The following is a 22824-nucleotide window of genomic DNA, read 5'->3' as shown; positions in this document are numbered from 1 at the left end:
TGGGAAAATCATCAGAGACCCTAGTCACCCAGCACACAGACTCTTCACCCTCCTGTCCTCTGGGAAGCGCTACAGGAGCCTCCGGACTCGGCAAAAATAAAAAGCTCTTTTGAAAGTAACAACATGTCTCAAAAAAGTTGGCACAGAGTCGTGTTTGCCACTGTGTAGCATTGTCTCTTCTTTTAACAGCAGTCTGTAAACATGTGATGAGAGCAGCTACTAGATTTTTGTCTGATCTTGGATTCTAGCTGTTTATTTTACATTTCTGTTGTAATAGCTGTAATATGCGGTTTAGTATACTGTAACATACAAGGCCTTCCTTGAAAAACATGTTGCTCTAGCACTTGTATATACTTTACCTTTCAGCATTGCTGGGGCTTTCCATAGCAAGCTGAGAGTACCATAGAGACTAATGCACCATCATTAGTGCCTATTGTAGTGTCTGCTAGAACTTGTGCTTCTATAGAAGTACCATCTATTTTATTAAAAATAGAAAAAAATATGAATTTTTAAAATGAAAAATAGTTTTATAATTAGCAAAACATCACAACACAAAACTCCATTTACTTTATTTTAGTGGTTTATTTATTTAAATTTTACCATCATCTTCCTCTGCTGCTTCTGTCTACTGAGGAGATGAGAATCTGCCAAAGAACAGGATGGACTTGGTCTTATTGTGTCTGATGAAGAAGAGGAAGGGGTGATCTGCTCTGAAGTGTGTGTCCGGTATATAACAAAGTAGCTTGATCATAGCACCTGTGGCTGCACCTCTGTGCCCTCCTCGTTCACCTCCACAAAGGCCTTGTGGGCCACCGTAGACAGGAAGAGCCCCCCTTCACCGTTCATGCCAGACAGGTCAGCGCTTCCTGCACAGAACACGTCCTTCATACCCAGTTTAGCCAGAGGATCATTCAGCTCGTAGTCTTCCTCCAGCTTGAACTTGAACTGGCAGGTGAAGGACAACTTCTGAATCAACTTCCATGTTTTTCCTGTCGGTCCATTCATTTAGCCTCTCCTGTGTTAGCTCCTCCTCCAGCTGGAACACAGTTAATACATTTTGTCATATTTCTTTTGCTCATATTTAAATTAATTTTATACATGAAATCAGAAGCAGTCTGTTAAATGATCAAATTTAATAATTTAAAGTAAAGCAGAAGAGTTTTTTTGGCTTTTCTTTACAGGAACTTGTTTCTAGGCTGTGTACCTTCAGCAGAGGGTCTGAGCCGTCTGAGGACTCCTTAGGCAGCAGAATGAACATGCTGAGCTCCTCACCCACATAGGGCAGCTCCAGGATCTGCAAATCATGGTCAGCAATGTAGTTGTAGGGAAGCTTCATCTTCTGGTGCATCATCTGGACTGGTACGGTCTCATTCTGACACACAGGAAATCCAGGCGATCAGATCATGTTATCATAAAGCTTCTGATGGTGTTTACCTTAAACATTTTACAGTTTCCTGTATTCAGACTTTGTGTCCAGATTTTGTAACCTTCAGTTAAATTTCTACCTTTTTGACTTTAAAAGGCATCTCTTTGGTTTTTGCCTCTTTAAATGGGTTCTTCCAGTTGCCCTTGAAGTAGATAGCATTGACCAGAGCCAGTCTGGTATCTGCGTTGACTGTTCCTGGCTTCAGAAGGTCTTTTATCTTATCTGACAGGAAATACAGAAACACAACAATATTTCATTATAATCCACAGAGGATGCTAAGATGATTCTCTGCTGTTCAGGCTGTGGAAGATGCACATTCTCACTTTCTGTCTGCTGCTCGACCCAGCTGTTGATCTCTGCTCTGCACGCCTCTGGAGCTCCGATGAAGTCCACAGTCTTCAGGTCTGCCTGGTAGTACTTCTGTGTGGCTTGAAGGAAGTCCTGCAGAGAGCAGACATCTGTTTATTAATCCAGTCTTTGTAATGAAGAACTTTATGAAGAGAATCATTGATGTGGACACTCACTGGGAGGAAGTGGGCAGTGTTTTCTCCATAAAGACGGTTGGCTAGTTTCAGGATGTAGGATGCAGACGGTGAGTTGATGTCAGCGTTCAGTTTCTGGAAGTCTGCATGGACGCCTTCACCTGAGCTGAATGAGAGGGCCTGTGTGGCATTGAAGACAAAGACTGAAAGGATGTGACACTGAGCCTGAGCGACCCTAATGTAACAATTTATGGTCCAAAGGCAGAAACTGGACAACTTAAATTTTTCTGAAAAAAAGAAAAGTAAGAACCCCCCCCCAAAAAAAAAAACCAAACAAAAAAAACCTTGTCCTGTAAGTTATATTCCTTTTGGAAGGTTTACTGTATGATAATGGGTATAATGGTTTGTACATGTTAAGGTTTTGCCTCAGTACTTAGTACCAAATAATCCTACCAACATGGTATCAAAGTTAATAGCAGTGGCCATAATCTCCTGCAATGATTACATCCAGCAGTATTAGGAATAAAGGAATATCATAACTGTTGGTAGTTTGCCATGTTTGTGCCTTAGTATTTGCAACTTGTAAGACATGTACTATTTAGCCAATTTATGTTCTACAGCAGTGTGTAGAACATACCTTTTGGAGCCATAGCACATATTTCACGTTAGGAAAAAATAAATAGGGTTAGGGGTTAGGCATGTATCAAGTCCTACTGACACTGCTGGGCATTCTCTGGACTTGGTCTTCACCTTTGGTGTTTCCCTGACCACTTGAACTTAAATGACATTGTTTTTAGCGACCATAAGTCAGTTTCTTTTAATGTATCTGTCAACTCAGAGTCTCCTTCCCAAGGTTTTATTTGGCGCACTCAATGACTTAATTACAGTAATAGGTAAAATAATATTCTCCTTGTGTTCTTTAGATATATTGCCTCCCTCTGTCCTGTCTGGTACTCTCACCATCATTGGTCCCACATTGTTATCCATCATCAACAGTTCACTGAGGCAAGGTTGTGTTCCATCCTATTGAAAACATGCTGAGGTAATTCCACTTTTAAAAACACAGAATCTAGATGCTAGCTCTGCTAGTAATTATCGGCCTATTTCAAAATTGACATTCATAAGTAAACTACTGGAAGAAATTGTAGAAAATCAGTTCAGGACCTTACTATGCAGATTACAGATTTTGGACCCTTTTCAGGGTGGCTTTCTAAAGCAGCACTCAACTGAGACCACTCTCTTAAGGGTCTATAATGATTTGTTAATGGCTTCTGATGCAGGAAATTTTTCTGTGATCATTTTGCTTGATCTTAGACCAGCCTTCAATATCATTGACCACAAAATGAACAGGCTGAAGGTTTTGGCTGGTATATCTGGATCTGCCTTAGACTGGTTGTCCTCCTACTTATCAGATAGGACCTTTTCTAGGACTGACAGGTTGACTGACAGGTTTACCTTTAACATTGCCCCCCTAACCTGCGGAATTCCACAGGGTTCAGTTCTGGGTCCGTTATTATTTTCTTTTTACATGCTCCCTTTAGCTGGCATTATTCAATCATTTAGTGACATTTCTTATCATTTCTATGCCGATGACATTCGGCTGCATATGTCCTTTAATCCAGTGCTTAACTCAGGTTTCTGGTTGGCTTTCTAGCAACTACCTTGTATTAAACATGGAGAAGACAGAGACCATGATCATAGCTCTTCCTGAACTACATTCTAAAATCAGTCATGTTGTTGCCCCTTTCTGTTCTTCTCCCAAGTCAAATATTCGAAATCTGGGAGTAATATTTGATTCTTCTCTGGGCCTGGACTCACATGTAAAATCTCTGTCTCGTTCCTGTTTCTTTCATTTAAAGAACATTTCTAAACTGTGAAAAATGGTCTGCTTAGCTGAACTGGAAAAAAATTGTTCATGCATTTGTGTCATCACGTTTAGATTATTGTAATGCCCTGTTTACCAGCTTGGACAAATCATCTCTTTCTCACCTCCAAACTATACAAAATGCAGCGGCCAGGTTACTAACATCTTCTAGCAAGCGTGCTCACATTACTCCTATTTTTATATTCCTTACATTGGCTCCCTAATTGATTTTAGAATACGCTTTAAAATTCTTGTCTTAACACTAAATGCACTAAACGGCCAGGCCCCAGATTATTTATCCAAGCTTCTTATAAAGTATACTGCTGCTGCTTGTCTCCGCTCACAGACTCAGAGTTTGTTGGTTGTTCCCCGTACACGACTGAAGACCAGAGGGGACAGAGGCTTTCGGTCTGTGGCACCAAGGCTGTGGAACAGTTTACCACCACAACTACGTTTGGTTGACTCTGTGGAATCCTTTAAAAAGCAGTTAAAAACTTTTCTTTTTAAACAAGCTTTCTGTTGATCAACACTTTTGAAATTTTAATTTACTATTAATCTTTTATATTGTGTATATTGTCTATTTTGTTACTTAACTTTCTGTTTATTTTAATCTTTGTGTACAGCGCTTTGTGACAGCCTGTCTATGAAAAGCGCTTAATAAACAAACTCTACTTACTTACTTAAATAAAAAATAATAATAATAATCACATGGCACACCACCAAACAAAAATGACACAAAAAGGATATTGACAATTTTTCCCCGCGCACCAGGTATAGAAGAATTAGCTCAGTTTGTCCCCAGTATAACTTTTTTGTTTTTTTTTCTGACCACTACTCATGCTAGGGCCTTCATCCGGGTGAGAATTTTCTCCAGGGCCCAGGTCAGATTGACTACTTTTTCTTTTCTGTTGCTGTTATGCGCTGCATCGTCTAACAGCATGAGAATTATGTAATTTCTTCTTCGTTTTCTTCTGCTTACTGGCAGTTGGCAACTAATTTAATTAGAGCAGGTAGTTGTACTGCCTGCTATTGGAAGACAACGTAATTGTTCTGCAAGTTATTCATGCTGGTCGCAGGAACCAGATAATCTTCAACGTAACACTTGATCATCTCTCACGGCACTATGCGCCGGCACAGTGGTTGGGAAACACTGGTCTACAGTGACCCCTTGTGGACACTGAGATATTGCGGTGATGAGTAGATGTGATTGTGACTCTACTAATTATGATATTGCCTGTTTCTGTTTTCAGAAAATCATGCTCATAAGTCACACCTACTGTATTCTCTACAATAATAAGTTCAAGTATGGCTGCACCAAATTTGGATTGAGCCTGGAAAGATCTCTGATGTAAGCAATTCTTCTGTGGAACTTAGACAGTTAACCCAACTCCTGCGGTCTTTCTGAAAGAAGACTTAGTCCAGACTTGTATACCCAGCATTCATGTATTTCTGTATGTATGAATGCATATAGTCTATAATGTGGATGGGTCCTTATGCTGGTGACAATCTTAAATAATGACTTGTTTTCAACACACTAACAATACACTAACATGGGATGAACATGTGGAAGATCTACTTCTTTTGCTACTGTGTGTAAAGCCAGTTTGATATATGTTATTTGCACATCCATAGAGTTAAGGTTCAGAGGCACTGCATGTTTTTCAGTGGTTCTTACAGAAAAGCTGCAAGTGTAAAGCATTTGCTTGGCACTGGCAATATATCAGGGTTTAGCCCCAAAAACATCTTAGTTAACCAAAATAAAAATAGAAACGAGACTTTTGAAATAAAATCTTAAATTAACTGAAATGACATTAGTAATGGAAAACTAACTACATTTTTTTAAAGGAAATATCCTTTAAAAAACTGTTACTACAACTTTCCTATTGAGGCTTTGATGGAAGTGTTTATTGAGTGTACAAATAAAATAATATTAGAAGAAGGGAACAAACTTTATCTTAATTCTAAGAAATGTCCTCAGCTTGAATCAGTTAAATAGAAGATGAATAAAATAAAATATGGAAAAAAATACCTTTGTTTTTGTGCTGCCTACATTGTAGAGTGTGACTTTGTCCCATTCCCTACTCATTATCCTGTTTAGAGACAAACTGGGATACAGAAAGATGAGGGGACCCTAAAATCGGTCACAGTGGCTCAATGTGGGGAAAAGAATCACAACTCATAACAATTTCTATTGTGAGTTTTAGATTTTCTTAACGTACAGGCTGTGATCAGCTGATCTGAGCTACTGCTGCTCTGAGGTTTACTGCTCTTTGTGAATTTACACAACTCAATTCAACAAGATGTCAGCAGAAGTTGTCCTGATGGATTCCATCCTCTGCACTGGCAGTACACTGTTTATGTTGTCTTTATACTAGACCAGAGGTGGGGACCTCCAGGCCTCAAGGGCAGGTCTCCTGCAGGTTTTAGATGTCACCCAGGGTCAGCACACCTGAATCACATGATTAGTTCATTACCTCTGGAGAACTTCAAGACATGTTGAGGAGTAGGGCTGGGTTTCAATTATCGATTTATCGATTAAAATCAATTTTAGCTTGAATAAAGGATATTAATTCATTAAATATGAATTAATTTTTAAATAAAAATATATTTTGCCAGAAACGCCAGAATCTCAGGTTAAAGCTTTCATTTCAACAACCACCAAACAGCTGAAACGGCAAATGAGAGCAAATAAACGGATTCCACACAAAGACGTAAACACCAAGCACAGACCCGACGAATCAGAAACTGAGATGTCGGCTTTCTCACCCAACAACACGTACACGGACACGCCGTCAGGGCTGAAAGCTGACGGCTCACAGATTCTGAAGCTGCAGGTTTTGTCACTCTGACCAAAATTCACTGAACCAGCAGCAAAATAAGATCAAAACTGCGCTTCGCATTTGATAAACATCGTCATTAATTCCCTCTTACTTTTGCTGTTTTTCTTCCACCACGATAAAATTCACACTTCCTGCACAGCTCTGTCTCTCAGTACTTCAAGAACAGTTTCCCATCTCAAATGTCTGTTTTCTGGATTGTTTGCTTATTACGCTGTCGTCCCCCCCCCCCACAAATGACCTCCGACAAGTAAGCCTCATTTCCGCTGTTCAATACCGCAGAAATGTAAACTTTTTAAATTGTACCAAATTGCAAAACACTTATCTGCGTCTCTAATAAAACCTCTGTAACTTTGCTCTGCTTCATTTTAGCAGCATCAGGTAATGTTTACATCTTGATTCATGGTTTTCTTCTGTTTTTGTTCTACTGAACAATATTTTTAAGGCAGTTATCTGCTATGAAAAGCCAGGCCAGGAAAATCTCCTTCATGTTTTTCTGTGTTTTATCCTCGGTTACTTTGACACAAAGGCATCTGCTGTGATGCTCACACCTCTGATGAAGTCTCGCAAGTCTCAGTACTGATAAATTTCTCTGAATCGGGGATTAAATCAGGACCTTGTGAATCGGAGAGATTTTAAATCAGCTGTCAGACTGTACAATCAGAACTGCTCCCAACAAAGAGATGTTTACATCAGTGCTGTAACTTGCACTATTTTATCAACCGATTCACAATATAATCAGGGTTTGCCTCTTATCTGTATTTAATTTCATTGAATTTAATAACAGTACAGTACTCTTTTTTTTTGTAATCATTGTCCTTGATATAAATATGTAAAAATTGTGTGTGTTTCTGTTCTGTGGCTTGTGTGCTGTTTGTTTGTATATGTGTCTTTCTGGCTGCTGTTACACCCAAATTTTCCCTTGTTGGACAATTAAAGGATTCTTCTTCTTCAGTTACTAAATTCAAGCATCATCAGCTGAGCTTCAAATTCAGGCAATCGTGGCTCAAGAGTTGGGAGTTCGCCTTGTAATCGGAAGGTTGCCGGTTCGAGCACCGGCTTGGACAGTCTCGGTTGTTGTGTCCTTGGGCAAGACACTTCACTGGCGCCTACTGGTGGCGCCAGTGTCCGGCAGCCTCGCCTCTGTCAGTGCGCCCCAGGATGGCTGTGGCTACAATGTAGCTTGCCATCACCAGTGTGTGAATGGGTGGATGACTGGATGTGTAAAGCGCTTTGGGGTCCTTAGGGACTAAGTAAAGCGCTATACAAATACATTCATCTCTGTTATACTCTGCACCACAGCCACTGTGCACTAGTCAGACCTGTTTATCCTGCACTAAACTGCAGAGCATTGTAATGTAATGTAGTCTTTAAATAACACAGTTCGTCTACCTCATTTTGATTAGCAGCATGTTTCACAATATCATCAAAACAAAACAGCTAGCTGTTTCTTTTCTTCCTCTGTGAAATTCTGCAGCTGGACCTTTAGCTGCAACACACTGTGAGACTTATGCTTGCTCCTTTCCAGTATTGCTAGCTAGATGGTGAACCACAATTTATGGAGATCTGCATTCATGCCACAGTTGTAGCCAATTAAATAAATAAAAACATAAATAAACAAAAAACACTGACCCATTGACCTCTGGCAAATAGCTTGTTTCCCACAAGCTTTTCAAACACGTTTAACTAAATACCAAAAGGTGAATTGTATTTATTCATAAACTTACTGAGGGTGAGAGATTATGCAGATTATCTATAGACAGCAGCAACGTGTGTTTTTTATAAAGACAAAAAACAAAAAAACAAACAAAACAGAAATGTTTTTTTTTTCTATATGGAAAAACACAGACGGCCACATCTGACAAGACGTTTTGTGAAAACAGGTCAGACTGACTGCTTTTAAAATGCAACGAGGTCTTGAAGTTGCACAGGCATCATGCTAGCAGATCAACTGATGGCGTGGTGCAGGGAACAAGTGACAGTGAGCTGACCTGAGCGATCTGAGCTGCAGTGCTTCCTGGGAGCTCCCAGGTAGCCCTGGCCATGGTCCATCCTTGCTCGGAGGAGAGACAAAGATGTTTCCAGCAGGGTCTGTCTGGCTCAGAGTGCGGAACAGCTCCAAGACAAAGGCTGTGTTTGAGCTGCTGACGGACATGGCTGATGGTGTTCTCCTGTAACATGCAAACAACCGTTTAAGCTGCTACAGCATTACATACCGGAAACACAACAAGAGACTTTAGATTAAAGCATAGAGAAAGTGACTTTTTTTAGGAGAGGGCATACAGACAGAAACAACCGGAGCTGCCCCACCCACTGAAGCTAAGACACCAGACACGGTGCAGCCCGTTTCAGAAACTTGTCAGCAACGACTCTCTGCTCACTTATATGAGACTACAAGCTACTAAAGAGAAGAAGACAAATCCAGCGGACTACCTCATTTACATGTTGAGACACGAGTCTAACTGCAGTCCCTTGTTAGATAGCCAAATCAGCCCAGTACCACTCTGAAGAGCTGCATGATGAAGGTGTGCGATGTCTTGTGTCCAGACAAAATGCAGATTTTGGCAAATGTGAGCCTGATTTAAGAACACAGTTGTGTGAAAGAAGCAAAAACGTCATTGCATACTCTCTTGCTGTGGATGAAAGTATAGACATGATGAACATTGCACAGCTGACCATCTTCATCCGTGGAGTGTAAATATTGGAAATTAAATCGATGCACGAGACAGCGACAGGAAAATACATTTTTTTTAAATGTATGTCAAAGTGTAACCGACATGAAACTGCCCTGGGACAACAGATGGAGCTGCTGGTGTTGTGCAGGATGTAGGATCTAGTAAAGATGCAGGAGGAGAACTGTACCGGTGAGTTAACAGCATATCACTGCATCACACACCAGGAAACGCTGTGTGGTAAAGTCCTAAAAATGGAGCATGTAATGATCACCGTAACGCAAACCGTAAATTTTATCTGAGCTAAAAGTTTAAATCACCGTCAATTTCAGTCTTTTATGTGGGAAATAGATTCAGAGTTTGCCGACATTCCTTATCATACAGAGGTCTGTTGGCTGAGTTAGGGAAAAGTTCTCAATAGAGTTTTTGAGCTCAGCAAGGAAATCTGTCAGTTCATGGACATGATGTATGATGCGGTGAAGGCATTTCAAGTGAAGCTGTCACAAATGCAGCAGTGCAACCTGCCTCACTTTCCCTGTTGCCAAGTAATGTTGAACCAAGTCAGCGGACTTTGCTCCGTCTACATGCGGCTCCAACCTTGTGTATGCTTTCATTTATTTTTTCTGGGGTTTTTGGCAACATGTTCATATTTCTAACTTGCATAATTGTGACAGGATATATTTTTATGGAGAGCAAAATATTTAAAGTTAAAGTTTATTTTTTTAAGTTTATTTATTCTGGAATAATATTCCTGTCTGTTTTTATTCATATTTATGTTTAAAAAAACATTGTTTTAGCGTGTTTAAAAAATGTTTATCTTGTTTGGCCTGCAACATAAAGTGTGCCTTGAGTTTTGGCCCTCTATGCAATTGAGTTTGACACCCCTGTTTTAAACCTAAACGTAAAAATAGAAAGGGTGTCTGTCTGCTGAATCCAAGTTAGAAGCTGGAGAGGAGGAGCCTGGAAGCAGGAGGCTCTGCCTCTGATTCTACTTTTAAATATCCTAGGAACCCAGTGGCGGTCCTAGCCTGTTTGGCGCCCTGGGCGAACACTCCCTGGGCTTGGATTTACAACATTATAAATGAAATATGCTCTATTTGGAAGCAGCCGGCCCCCCTCCCCTTTCGACGGGTTGTGTGTGAGACTTTAAATCATAAAACTGTAAATTTTAAATTGTTATTGATCCCTTTATCCCGAGTCCTAAAGTGTATATTTATTTTATTACTCTTCTGGAGCCTCGTCGTCTCGTCTCTCTATATACTGGTCTGTATGTAGCGGAGATGACAATAAAGTTTACTTTGACTTCAGCAGCGAGCAGGCGCACTGAGGGCTCTCGCGCTCACTTTTCGTGTATAGAATTTCGAAAAAACATCGGTGCAAATTATAACTCTGTATTATAATGTCTGCTGTTTTCGTGTTTGTTGGTTTGTTTTTATTTTGTTTTATTTTGCGAGTTGGTTATTAGATGCCGCTCCAGCCGGTCAGACACTCCCCCGCCGCCCCGCCCTCTCCTCTCTGCGCCTCAAGCAGCAGGCGCACCTCGCAGACGAAGGGCGCCCTTACTCCCAGGAAATGGGCGATAAAAACCGATCGGTGCCTATGCCATTCCCAATATACGCTGGCTGACGTCGGGGCAGCATGAGTACGGGCAACCGCCCGTGTCGCTCGTATCAAAAACCGCTACTGTAGGAACCACAAGTAAGCCTGCAGTCTGGAAGTGAAGTGCTCTACTGTGAGGTCTTGAGATAAGATTGCCACTACCAGCCTCAGAAACCAATAAACCTTATATGTCACTGCAACATTATCCCATTAGTCTTTAGCCCTGGAGATACTTTGCTATAAGATTCAGAATACAAAGCGCAATGACTGTTTTATATGTGATGGAAGGTTTGAAACCAAGATCCAAAAGGCCAGAGGGAGTTGGCTTGTTGGCAGCTTGTTATTAAGAGTTAGTTGGCTATGGCCGTAACTCAGTCAGGTCTTGGATTAAAAAAAGAAGTGCAATATGTCCATAAGTGAGGCTTTATAATCTAATAATAAAAAAAGAGTCATAACTCTGGCTGCTGGTCTAGAACAATAGAATATGCACACTAAAGAGCCATCCTTAATAACTCTGATCAGCCACTTTGCAGCAACTTTATCAAACAAAGAACATCAGTACTGGAAGATACTTATTTTTCATTATTTATTATTTTTCATGAAAATAGCAGATGAGCTGTGTCAGATATTACATTTCCGTTTGGTAATAAATAAAGTTCTTATGACCTTTATTTCTTCTTTTTTTAGAGAATAAATGATATGTTTTTCAAAGACTTGTCAAGGATGAATTCCCAACTACGAGGGAGCAATGGCACAAGGGGAGGCCCTCCCGATGCTGAGACTGAGCAAAACTGGAGAGATGTCTGTTAGAAAGAAGCATCACACAGCATCAAATGGCTAATGGTTTTAATAGCTGAACAAAACTAATCTATATCACATATCGAGACTTCAACAAGGAGTCTGAGGCATAAAGAGCTAAAAACACCAGGACCTGACACGGTCCACACCTTTTAGCTAAAGAGCCACTCCATGATGGACATTCAGCAAAAACCAATGGGCTTTTAGGGACAAAAAGGGTGACTAGAAAGTCATAAGGTTTATGATTTTCAGCAGAAATGCTGTGAGCAACAAAAATATGAAAAAGGTTATGTTTTCTGGTCTAAGGGACAACACAGACAATTCTGTTCATTTTACAAGCAGTTTTAATCCCATACTGATCTTTAGTGTATTCTATAGTATTCTTGTAGTAAAAAAGTAAAACAAGAGCCAGACTTGTGACTTGTTTGAGAAGCAGAGTGCAACAGTGTTTTTATAAATAAAGAACTGTGTGCAACTGAGAAGCTGTGTCGATGCAATCTGTGCCACAATACCATTCTGTTCAAAATAAATGAATAAAAGACTGGATCGATTAAAAGCCTTAATTTCTACATTAATTTCTACAGCCATTGTTTCCAATATTAACCCCTCCAACAAAAACCCAACTTAATTAAGAATGAATTAATGTAAAATAATCAAACTTTATTCGCGAATAAAGCAAAATACAATTTCTTAATTAACTCAACATCACAAAATAAAGCCTTCATTTATATTGTTTTTAAGATATTTTATTTTAATTTGAACCATCCTTTTCCTCTACTGAGGAGATGAGAATCTGCCAAAGAACAGGATGGACTTGGTCTTATTGTGTCTGATAAAGAAGAGGAAGGGGTGATCTGCTCTGAAGTGTTCCTCCCTCAACATGCAGAATGCTATCATTCCAGCTGTGGCTGCAGCGGCCTCTGTGCCCTCCTCATTCACCTCCACAAAGGCCTTGTGGGCCACCGTAGACAGGAAGAGCCCCCCTTCACCGTTCATGCCAGACAGGTCAGCACTTCCTGCACAGAACACGTTCTTCATACCCAGTTTAGTCAGAGGTTCATTCAGCTCGTAGTCTTCCACCAGCTTGAACTTTGGCAGGTGAAGGACAACTTCTGAATCAACATCCATGTTTTTCCTGTCGGTCCATTCATTCAGCCTCTCCTGTGTTAGCTCCTCCTCCAGCTGGAACACAGTTAATACATTTTATGGCATCTTTGTTGTTTAATTTTAACGTTGTAAACATCACCTGAGAGCTACTTGGTAAACTCTATAGTCATTAAACTTTAATAATAAAGCAAAACGCTGACTTTTCTTTATAGGTATTTATTACTAAGTTCTTTACCTTCAGCAGAGGGTCTGAGCCATCTGAGGACTCTGCAGGTAGAAGAACAAACATGCTGAGCTCCTCATTCACGTAGGGCAACTCTAGAATCTGCAGACCATGGTCATGAATGTAGTTGTAGGGCAGCTTCTTCATCTGGTACATCATCTGGACTGGTACGGTCTCATTCTGACAAACAGCAAACACAAGAAATCCATCTTACTTGAGTTAAATTGCTTTCTCTGTTTAAACTGTATGTCCCCATATTTAGAACAGGATTACATTTAATTTTTACCTGTTTGACTTTAAAGGGCATCTCTTGGGTGTTTGCCTCATCAAATGGGTTCCTCCAGTTGCCCTTGAAGTAGATAGCATTGACCAGAGCAAGTCTGGTATTTGAGCGTACTGTTCCTGGCTTCAGAAGGTCTTTTATCTTATCTGACAGGAAATACAGAGACACAACAATATTTCATTATAATCCACAGAGGATGCTAAAATGATTCCCTGCTGTTCAGGCTGTGGAAGATGCACATTCTCACTTTCTGTCTGCTGCTCGACCCAGCTGTTGATCTCTGCTCTGCACGCCTCTGGAGCTCCGATGAAGTCCACAGTCTTCAGGTCTGCCTGGTAGTACTTCTGTGTGGCTTGAAGGAAGTCCTGCAGAGAGCAGACATCTGTTTATTAATCCAGTCTTTGTAATGAAGAACTTTATGAAGAGAATCATTGATGTGGACACTCACTGGGAGGAAGTGGGCAGTGTGTTCTCCATAAAGACGGTTGGCTAGTTTCAGGATGTAGGATGCAGACGGTGAGTTGATGTCAGCGTTCAGTTTCTGGAAGTCTGCATGGACGCCTTCACCTGAGCTGAATGAGAGGGCCTGTGTGGCATTGAAGACAAAGACTGAAAGGATGTGACACTGAGCGACTCTAATGTAACCATTTATGGTCCAAAGGCAGAAACTGGAAAACTTTATTCTTTCAGCATCAGGTTTAATAATAAGCCTTACTGTGAAACTGTTATATGCTGTTAATATATTTAATATTTACTTTTCATGTCTATAGGAGGCTATTATGATGTGTTATGCTAGAGTTTATTATTCATGTGCTTGACCACTGTCCCAGCTTGCAAAATTTTTTATTGCAGCTAATTTTTTGTGGTTTAGGTGCAGGGGAGGGGTGGAGCAGTGGGTTCAGGGTGTGGTGTCAGGAGAGGCTGACTCACACACCTGACCATCATCAAATCATGTCTCTCCTTTTAAGGATGTTGCTGGGACCGGAGTAGGAAGCCATGCGGAGTTCTGAAAGGAGAAGGCATCTGAAAAGCTGCGTGAACGAAGTAGGTAAAAAAAAAAAACCATATCAATAAAACACCTATAAACGTCCAACACCTTTGCCAGGGCAGGCCCGGGAAATGGCCTAGCTTGCGGCTATGCAGCGGGAGAATGCTTCAGTGTTTCACCGCCAGTAGGAACAGCTGCAGGACCAGTCGAGCATCTGAATGTAGTCGAGCATCAGGTCGCTCGGGCTGGCTATTTGCCGACACATTTGCCGCTCCCAGCTGTGTCCCACTACCACACAGGAAAGGGAGATGGCCCCCATGCCTTCATGGAGGTCTTTTGGGCCACAGCGGAAGCGTCCCATTGGCTGGAGGAGTTCTTCACCACCATGGCCCACTGCCACAGAGCAGCAGCTGCAAGAGGCACTAACCTGCTTCCCTCTGCTTTTTCTCCACAGGTCCTGGTGGCTACACACCCTCCCCTTGATCTGAGAGGGGCGTACAGCGTACCAGTAAGGTGTCAAGGGGGTATACACCAGGCCTTGGTGGACATGGGCTGCACGCAGACCCTGGTTCACCAAACACTGATTCGAACCAGGGAATTGTTGGAGGCAGAGTGGGTGGAGCTTAGCTGTGTGCATGGGGACATACATGAACATCCCATAGTGCAGCTGCAAATTTAATACAAGGGCAAAAACATAGAGTAAAAGCTGGAATTAACCCACAGCTGACACATCCCTTAATTCTGGGGCCAGATTGGCCGGGGTATAATAACCTGTAGCATCTGTGCTGCGCTAAGTGGTGATGCGGGGGTCGTGTGGCGCTGCCGGCTTGAGTTATTCACTCCTGGAAGAGTTTCTGCTGAAGCAGTCTTGGAAGGACACCCTACGCTCAGCCTTCAACCAAGTGATAAAATTAAATGTTCACATGGTGCACCTTGAAAAAACATTTTATTTAACCAAAATAAAAACAGAAACAAGACTTTTGAAAGAAGAATGAGAAAACTGGGATACAGAAAGATGAGGGAACCCTAAAATCGGTCACATTAGCTCAGCGTGGGGGAAAGAATCTCAACTCGCAATAATTTCTATTGTTGTTGTTTTAGATTTTCTTAATGTACGAGCTGTGATCAGCTAATCTGGGCTCCTGTTGCTCTGGGGTTTACTGCTCGTTGTGGATTTACACAACCAAATTCAACAAGTTGTCAGCAGAAGTTGTGCTGGCTGACTTCCATGCTCTACACTGGCAGTACACTGTTTATGTTGTCTTTATACTAGACAGTAAAAAACTGGAATGAAGGAGGAATTCAGTTAATGCTGTACTGCAATCTAACCTGTTTATCCTGCACTAAACTGCAGAGCATTGTAGTGTAGTCTTTAAATAACACAGGTCGTCTACCTCAGTTTGATTAGCAGCATGTTTCACAATATCATCAAAACAAAACAGCTAGCTCTCTTTTTGTTCTCCCTCTGTGAAATTCAGCAGCTGGACCTTTAGCTAACAACACACTGTGAGACAAACTCCACACAAACAGTTTGCGTGTTTGCTGATATTTATTGAGCTGATAGAAACCTTGCCTTTAAGACTACCTGCCACTCAAAAAACATCTCTCCCTTTATGTTTGCTCCTTTCCAGTATTGCTAGCTAGATGCTACCACAACCACAACTTATGCAGATCTGCTCTCATTCCACAGTTGTGGCCAAATAAATAAATAAAAACATAGATAAACAAAAAACACTGACCCATTTTAACCACTGAGTAAGGCACTTTTGATGCTTCTATTTTAATGCAACATCAGAATCAGAATACTTTATTAATCCCGAAGGAAATTATGGGTTACAGCAAGCAGCACGCTAATGGCCCTTGGTGATTGATGTACACGAATATGTACCTCAATCTTTCAAGATTGATAGATTGATAGATTTGAAACTATTCGGGGAGTACTTCAATGCAGAAAGACTCTCCAAAAGTAACCCATGATTTGTTTGTGCTGTTGTTACACACATAAGTCTCATTTGAAAGTTAATCATCTTCTTTGCAATTTTTTAAAATTGAGGTCTCTAATCCAAATTGTGAAACTGATACTAATATCATTCATTCATTAGCCTGCTGCCTGTCACACTGGAGATTAAACTGTATTAGATGAAACTCTCCCAGTATAAAAGTCATTATTCTATGTAAAGGACAAGCAAGGATTTATAACTATGGATTAAAGCTGTCAAAACCAAACTGTTTTTTTAAACTGAAATTAATGCTCACCTGCCAGTTTTTCTTTTACAGTGTTCTGTTTTTTAAGCAAACAATAGATATCTTGTTGAGAGGCGTTTATTGAGGTCAAAGTCCAGATGCTGTTTCAGTGCCTCTCCCAGGACACACCTTTCAGTTTATGGTTAGGCGGGTATTTGGGTCAATACTGATAGACTAAGTGCAGAAGTCACAAGATATTTTTATTTTTTTTTAAAAAAACTCTCATAATGTATCACTACTTTATTTAGGACTACTAAAAGTTGTGCAAAAATGCAGTGCAGGTAACAAGTGACAGTGAGCTGACCTGAGCCATCTGAGCTGCAGTGTCTCCTTTAGCTCCCAGGTAGACCATGGCCAGGGCTGAGCTGATGCTCAGAGGAGAGATAAAGATGTTCCCGGCAGAGTTTGCCTGGCTCAGAGTGCGGAACAGCTCCAAGGCAAAGGCCGTGTTTGAGCTGCTGACGGCGGACATGGCTGACGACGTGCGGGTTTCCTGTAAAGTGCAACAAAACTAAAAATAAATAATGCACTATACGCATTTTGTCATGTAACACAATCCGCAATGCATATGAACCTTTACATTTTAAACACCCTAAACCGTCACTACAGAAACATAGAGCAAATTTAAGAAGTAGCTGAATGTAAAACACGGGATAAAAGTACAAGGCAAGTTACCGGGATTTAAACCGTCACACGTCAACTTTAGCAGGCGTAAATACGCATCTGAAATACAAATACAGCTCGTCGCTCGATGTGCGTTGCTGTTACGAAAGCAGAAGTTGTTTTTACATTACCGGATGTTCCTGCGGCTGAAGTACGGTTTGCTCGCACAAAAACAGGGAAAGTGAAAGCAAAACGTAAAGGAAGGCAAAATTTCCCCAAAATATCCTAGAAACGTTGAGGGGATCCGCAGGCTGACCGCTGCTCATTTATACAGAGCGCACAGTGTGGTGTGACAGGACAGGCTTCAGTGTGGGTGGGTGGAACGCGTGAATGGGCGATAAGTCACTGGCGGTGACAAAACACGGTATTATACTGAGGAAGAAACAAAAATGCAGCTGGACAGAGCTGTGGACGTGTTTGTACAACTTGTAGAACACCACACTGTGCTGTCGGTACCACACAAAACTCCCATCCACGTTTTTCACGTGTGTTTATTTAATTTATGGTTGTAGTTTTTTTTATGCTGTTCAAAGATTGCGTGGTGATCTTACCAAGACAAAACCCCACCCATCTACCTGAGTGGCAACTAGCGTAACACTTGCTGACAAAGCAGAGTTCACTTTTTAATGTAAATCTGTGTAATGTCTTCAAACTATAGTCTAAATCAGGGGTGTCAAAAATAAGGATCGGGGGCCAGAATCGGGCGAACAAACACTCCAATCAGGCCCACTGGACTAAGTTTTTTGGGTTTTTTTTCTATTATAGAAATTACTGTGTGATTATTGCAACTATAGGTAAAAGAAGAAAAAACTCACAGGGCAGTCTGGACAATGGGCTACCAGAACTTTTTCTGCAGTTTTACACATTTATTTCTTACAATTTAAAACCAACGAATCATGCAGATTTCTTTCATTTAGTGCTGCAGCATTTCTTTGTCAAGTACAAAACAACATACAGATTTAATTGCACCTTTTTCTTATATTAGGATATCGCCAGGATTAAATGTGGAAATAAACTTCTCTACAGTAACAGAAAGGACACTTTTACTGGTCTGGCCCACTAAGATCAAAGTGGGCTGTATATGGCCAACGATGTAAAAAGAGTCTGACACCCCTGGTTTAGTCTTATATACACTGCAAGGTAGATTTTCAGCTTGGTGGAGAATACAATGTTATTTCACAATATTTTAGTATCACAATTATCCTTGAAAATCTCCATCTGCAGCATAGAAACACTGGGAATCAGACAGGACGCAATAACCAGTCTTTTGTCCCGATTGAAAAAAAAATTCATGCTTAATGCAGCTTAATTTCAACAAGCTAATATGGGAAGAATGTGAGTAGGCTCTTACCACTATCCAGGATATTTCACAATATCTTTTCCTTATCTTTTTTCACTTGTACGCTTACATCATTCAGGCTAAGCAATCACGAGCTGGTGGTCATAAAGTCAGGCTTACCCATTCCAGTTATGAGCACATTCATGTGAGAGGGAAGGTGTTACTAATCACAAATATGGACTAGGTGAACTGGCAGCACAAGAGAGTATTTTATAAAATAAGGGCAAACTATAATGCTACAGCCAAAACAAGTCATCTACTAATCTGGAGGTTGATGCTCCAATCTGTGGCTGCTCCAGTCTGTGTATCAAAGTATCCTTGGGAAAGATACTGAGCCTTGAGTTACTCTTGATGAGTTAATCGGTGTGTAAATGTGTGGGAATGTAAGATAGAAATAAATGGCCTGTATTTGTATAGCGCTTTTAGCGCTTTTACTAGTCCCGCCTAGGGACCCCAAAGCGCTTTTACACGTCCAGTCATCCACCCATTCACTCTCACATTCACATTCACACACTGGTGGAGGCAAGCTACAGTTGTAGCCACAGCTGCCCTGGGGCAGACTGACAGAAGCGAGGCTGCCATATCGCGCCATCGGCCCTTCTGGCCAACACCAGTAGGCGGTAGGTGAAGTGTCTTGCCCAAGGACACAACGACCGAGACTGTCCGAGCCGGGGCTCAAACCGGCAACCTTCCGATTACAAGGCGAACTCCCAACTCTTGAGCCACGATCGCCCCTTAAAGAAGCATTTGAATGTGCTTAGAAAGCACATTCAAATGAAATACAAGTATAAATTTGTAGCTTAAACCAGTAAGTTTGGGTACTTGTAAATTATATTCAATGACAACAAGTAAAAGGTTAAGTTTCCCTGTTTTACTGTTATATTACTATCAAGACGTGTAGAATGATAAAATAGCTTTAAATTGCTTGTGGCCAGAAGAAGAAGGAGAAAACATCTAAATATATTTCTTAATTATGCTCATTTTATTGAGAATGAAAACGAGTTTAGACAACCTCCACGAACTTTAAACCTTTATCCTGTTCACACCCTGATGTCAGAGGGGCTTTCTGGGAATGGTTACAATATTTCCCAGAGAAGTGACGAATCAGTAGTACTTTTGTGGGATTGCCATTATCTTTATCGTAGGTATGAAAAAAAATAAAGATATGTTAAAGAAAACGTTCATGGTACAGCTAGCTGCGGATTAAGTAGACCTTTAAATGAGTATTTTAATTGGTATCTATCCAGAATGGGTGTGGTTGGTGTGCTGGAAAGTGAATCATGTTTTAACGTGTCTTAACTTTGAGTTTGCACATTTTGGTAGTGTGGTCATTCTGTATTGTACTGGGAATACACAGGAACAATAACTCCTATTCCCAGCAGCTTTCCACAGCTAATGCATGACTGTTTGTTTCCTCTATCTTTGTTTCTTTTTTCGGTACAAACGTGCAAAATCTCTTTTAATAAAAAGCCAGTTTGTGGGTACGGGATGTGGTTCTTGGCTCAGCTCAGCTGTGGGAGGAGAGAAAGGGTAGGTGGTTTAGGGTGCAGTGCTAGGGGAGGCTGTGCAGAACACATATTGTACATATCAGCCTCTCTTTATGCAGAAGCAGTAGGTTAGCTGGCGGTCACTGAGCATTGTACAAAAGATAAACAGCAGAGCACTTGTAGGTACCTCCTAGGATATTTAAATGCAGAATGGATGGAAGAATCTTCAGCTTTCAGGCCCATCTTCTATGGAACCAGCTCCCAGTTTGGATTCAGAAGACAGACACCCTCTCTACTTTTAAAATTTGCCTTAAAACTTGTCATTTTGACAAAGCTCATTCACCTCTTTTCACTCCCTATCATTAGGTATTCTTAATCGCTGGCTCTCCTACACATTGTGTCCAATGTCCTATCTTCCTCCCCTCACTCCCAACTGGTCAGACCAGATGGCCGCCCCTCTCGGAGCCTGGTCCTGCCGGAGGTTTCTTCCTGTTAAATGGGAGTTTTTCCCTCCCACTGTTGCAAGTACTTGATCATAGGGGCTTGTGTGATTGTTGGGGATTTCTCTGTATTATTGTAGGGTCGTTACCTTGCAATATAAAGTGCTTTGAGGCAACTACCAATGTAATTGACCTTTAGTAACCTTTGCTGATGACGTGGTTATTTTACTTTCTCTGGTGTGCAGATTCAGTAGTGGACGGTACATTCAGTACATTAACTACATTTACTATATTTGTCTTTATGCCACAGTACAACTTTTTGTATAATATGGTTTTATCGCCTGCGTATGCGTAGGCAGGTAGGATGGAGCAGAGGTCACACAGGTGTGTCTGTGTGAATCACTGTGTAGAGTGACTTACACAAAGGCTCATTGTATGCTAAAGCTTTGTTAGCCACAGACACATGATAAACCTCCCTGATTAATGACAGCTGTTAGACTCCAAGCATCTCTGTTATGTTAACATTTCTCTTGTAACTCTCCGTCCACTGCACTGTTTAACTATCAATTCAAAAGCTGTTTAACAGAAATTCTAATGTTTTTTTTGTTGCTTTTTTTAAATCAGTTTTTTTCTTTTTGTTTAACAAAAAAAATACAGATTTTGGCTGAAACAGTTCTTGAGCTATTGCAGGTAAATAGGGGAGGCAGGGATAGCTCAGTAGGTAGAGTGGTGGCCCCATGGTTGGGAATTCGAACGGTTCAATGAAAGGCCACCCTGAGCAAGGTACCATCCATACACATTGCTGGGCGCTAGATTGTGAATGGATTAAATGCAGGGAGGAATTTCCCCACAGGGGAAGTATTCATCATTATCAAATCAAGGATAAAGTAAAGACATCTACAAAATATCTCCAACATTTGATCTCAATTTGCTGTTCTTTAAAAAAAACTTGATGTAATACACCCCCATACAATGTTTTAAAAGGACAATAAAGTACACAGAGATAGGAGATGAATGCATTACCAAAGTGTGGGGTTTTGAGCAAGGTCTTGGCCCGTAACGTCATATGCAGAGGGTTTGCATGTCAAGTGAAGGCTGTGTGCAGGCAAGAATGGTGGATCTAAAGTGCAGACTCACAGCAGGCAAAGATGCACTCAAAAACAGCTTTATTGCTAGATACAAAAACTAACTAAACTGAAACTACAAATAAACTAAACAGGCTTGGCAGACAGAGCACACAGTACAGAACAAGGGAGATCACAACACAGACCACAAAAAACACAGGGTTTAAACACACAAAAGGAGCGATCAGGGAATAGGAGACAGGAAGGAAATAAAGCTACGACAAATCAGGGCTAACGAGACAAGGAAAGCAAAACCCGACACGTTAACATAGGACACAGACTACCAAAATAAAACAGGACGACAGGCACAGACGTACAGACTTGATACTAAACAGAAGGATGAACCATGGGACAGGAGAAACAGCACAGAGTAGTAACACGGATACAGGTAAGGCACATTGACTGAAACTAGAAAAACAAAAATAACCTCAAAAGAACTAAAATCATGAATAACAATGATTTAAAATTATAATTAAACACAAAGCACTGGGTCAGCAACCCAGGGCCCCCAATATTGCAGGCCATTCTGTTTTAAGCCTGGCAGTTTTAGATGTGTCCTTGATACAAGAAAGCTGATTTAAATGGCTAGATTACCTCCTCAACATGTCTTGAAGTTCTCCAGAAGCCTGTTAATGAACTAATCATTTGATTCAGGTGTGTTGACCCTGGGTGAGATCTAAAACCTGCACGACACCAGCCCTCGAGGCCTGGAGTTTGACACCCCTGGTTTTAGGCATCTCAAGGCCCAGTAAGCAGCAGAAGTATCCTGCAGGTGGCAGTGGATCTGCAGAGGACAGCAGGTTACCTGGATACCTAACTGGGTCACCTGCTTGAGGGTGTCTGATGTATCTGATGTCCAAATGTGAAAAAATATATATTTGTTTCTTTAATAATCACTTAAACAAAATGATTTTTAAAATCTCTTTAATATATGAATGTTTTATCTGATGTTTACATTTTATGTTCAAAGGATTCAAAGTGTGTATTGTCATGTGTACAAAGAAAAGCATTTCTCTGTACAATGAAATTTTTTCCACACACAGATGCTGGTTAATATATACAAATAGAACTAGAACAGATAAATACAAATAGTATGAATAAATAAATGGAGACAACAAAACTGAAATAGATGTTTGTGCAAAAGAGCTATAGCTTAATATGCTGGTTTGATATGTAAGATGACCTGATGTGCAAAAAAATATTATTACTGTTAAAATAGGTCAGCTGTTCAAGAGTCTGATAGCAGTG

General features: G+C 40.8%; 1 protein-coding gene and 1 pseudogene across 3 annotated transcripts; both read right to left on the bottom strand.

Annotated features, from left to right (window-relative positions):
- Positions 1 to 564: 564 nt before the first annotated feature.
- On the bottom strand, positions 565 to 8900 carry LOC118453358 (leukocyte elastase inhibitor-like; annotated as a pseudogene). Its single transcript, XR_015716716.1, has 6 exons — positions 8601 to 8900; positions 1951 to 2088; positions 1750 to 1867; positions 1506 to 1648; positions 1205 to 1372; positions 565 to 1036 (listed from the first exon to the last, which is right to left on the bottom strand). The product of XR_015716716.1 is annotated as a leukocyte elastase inhibitor-like (transcript).
- A 2626-nt stretch (positions 8901 to 11526) lies between these two features.
- LOC102782655 (leukocyte elastase inhibitor-like) lies at positions 11527 to 17479 on the bottom strand. Of its 2 annotated transcripts, none has more exons than XM_087831206.1 (7): positions 17318 to 17479; positions 16828 to 17016; positions 13740 to 13877; positions 13539 to 13656; positions 13295 to 13437; positions 13021 to 13188; positions 11527 to 12860 (listed from the first exon to the last, which is right to left on the bottom strand). In XM_087831206.1, the coding sequence occupies exons 1-7, from the start codon at positions 17450 to 17452 to the stop codon at positions 12453 to 12455; spliced, it is 1299 nt and encodes a 432-aa protein (XP_087687332.1). In that variant the 5' UTR covers positions 17453 to 17479; the 3' UTR covers positions 11527 to 12452. The 2 variants fall into 2 exon arrangements, with proteins under 2 accessions (XP_087687332.1, XP_087687333.1); XM_087831207.1 differs by lacking the exon at positions 17318 to 17479 and adding an exon at positions 17199 to 17305.
- Positions 17480 to 22824: the final 5345 nt, after the last annotated feature.

The sequence above is a fragment of the Neolamprologus brichardi genome, chromosome 17, assembly GCF_056152115.1.
Source record: "Neolamprologus brichardi isolate AB-2024 chromosome 17, ASM5615211v1, whole genome shotgun sequence".
Lineage (NCBI taxonomy): Eukaryota > Metazoa > Chordata > Actinopteri > Cichliformes > Cichlidae > Neolamprologus > Neolamprologus brichardi.
The sequence above is the reverse complement of the archived record's forward strand: the minus strand, read 5'-3'. Positions and strand labels throughout refer to the sequence as shown.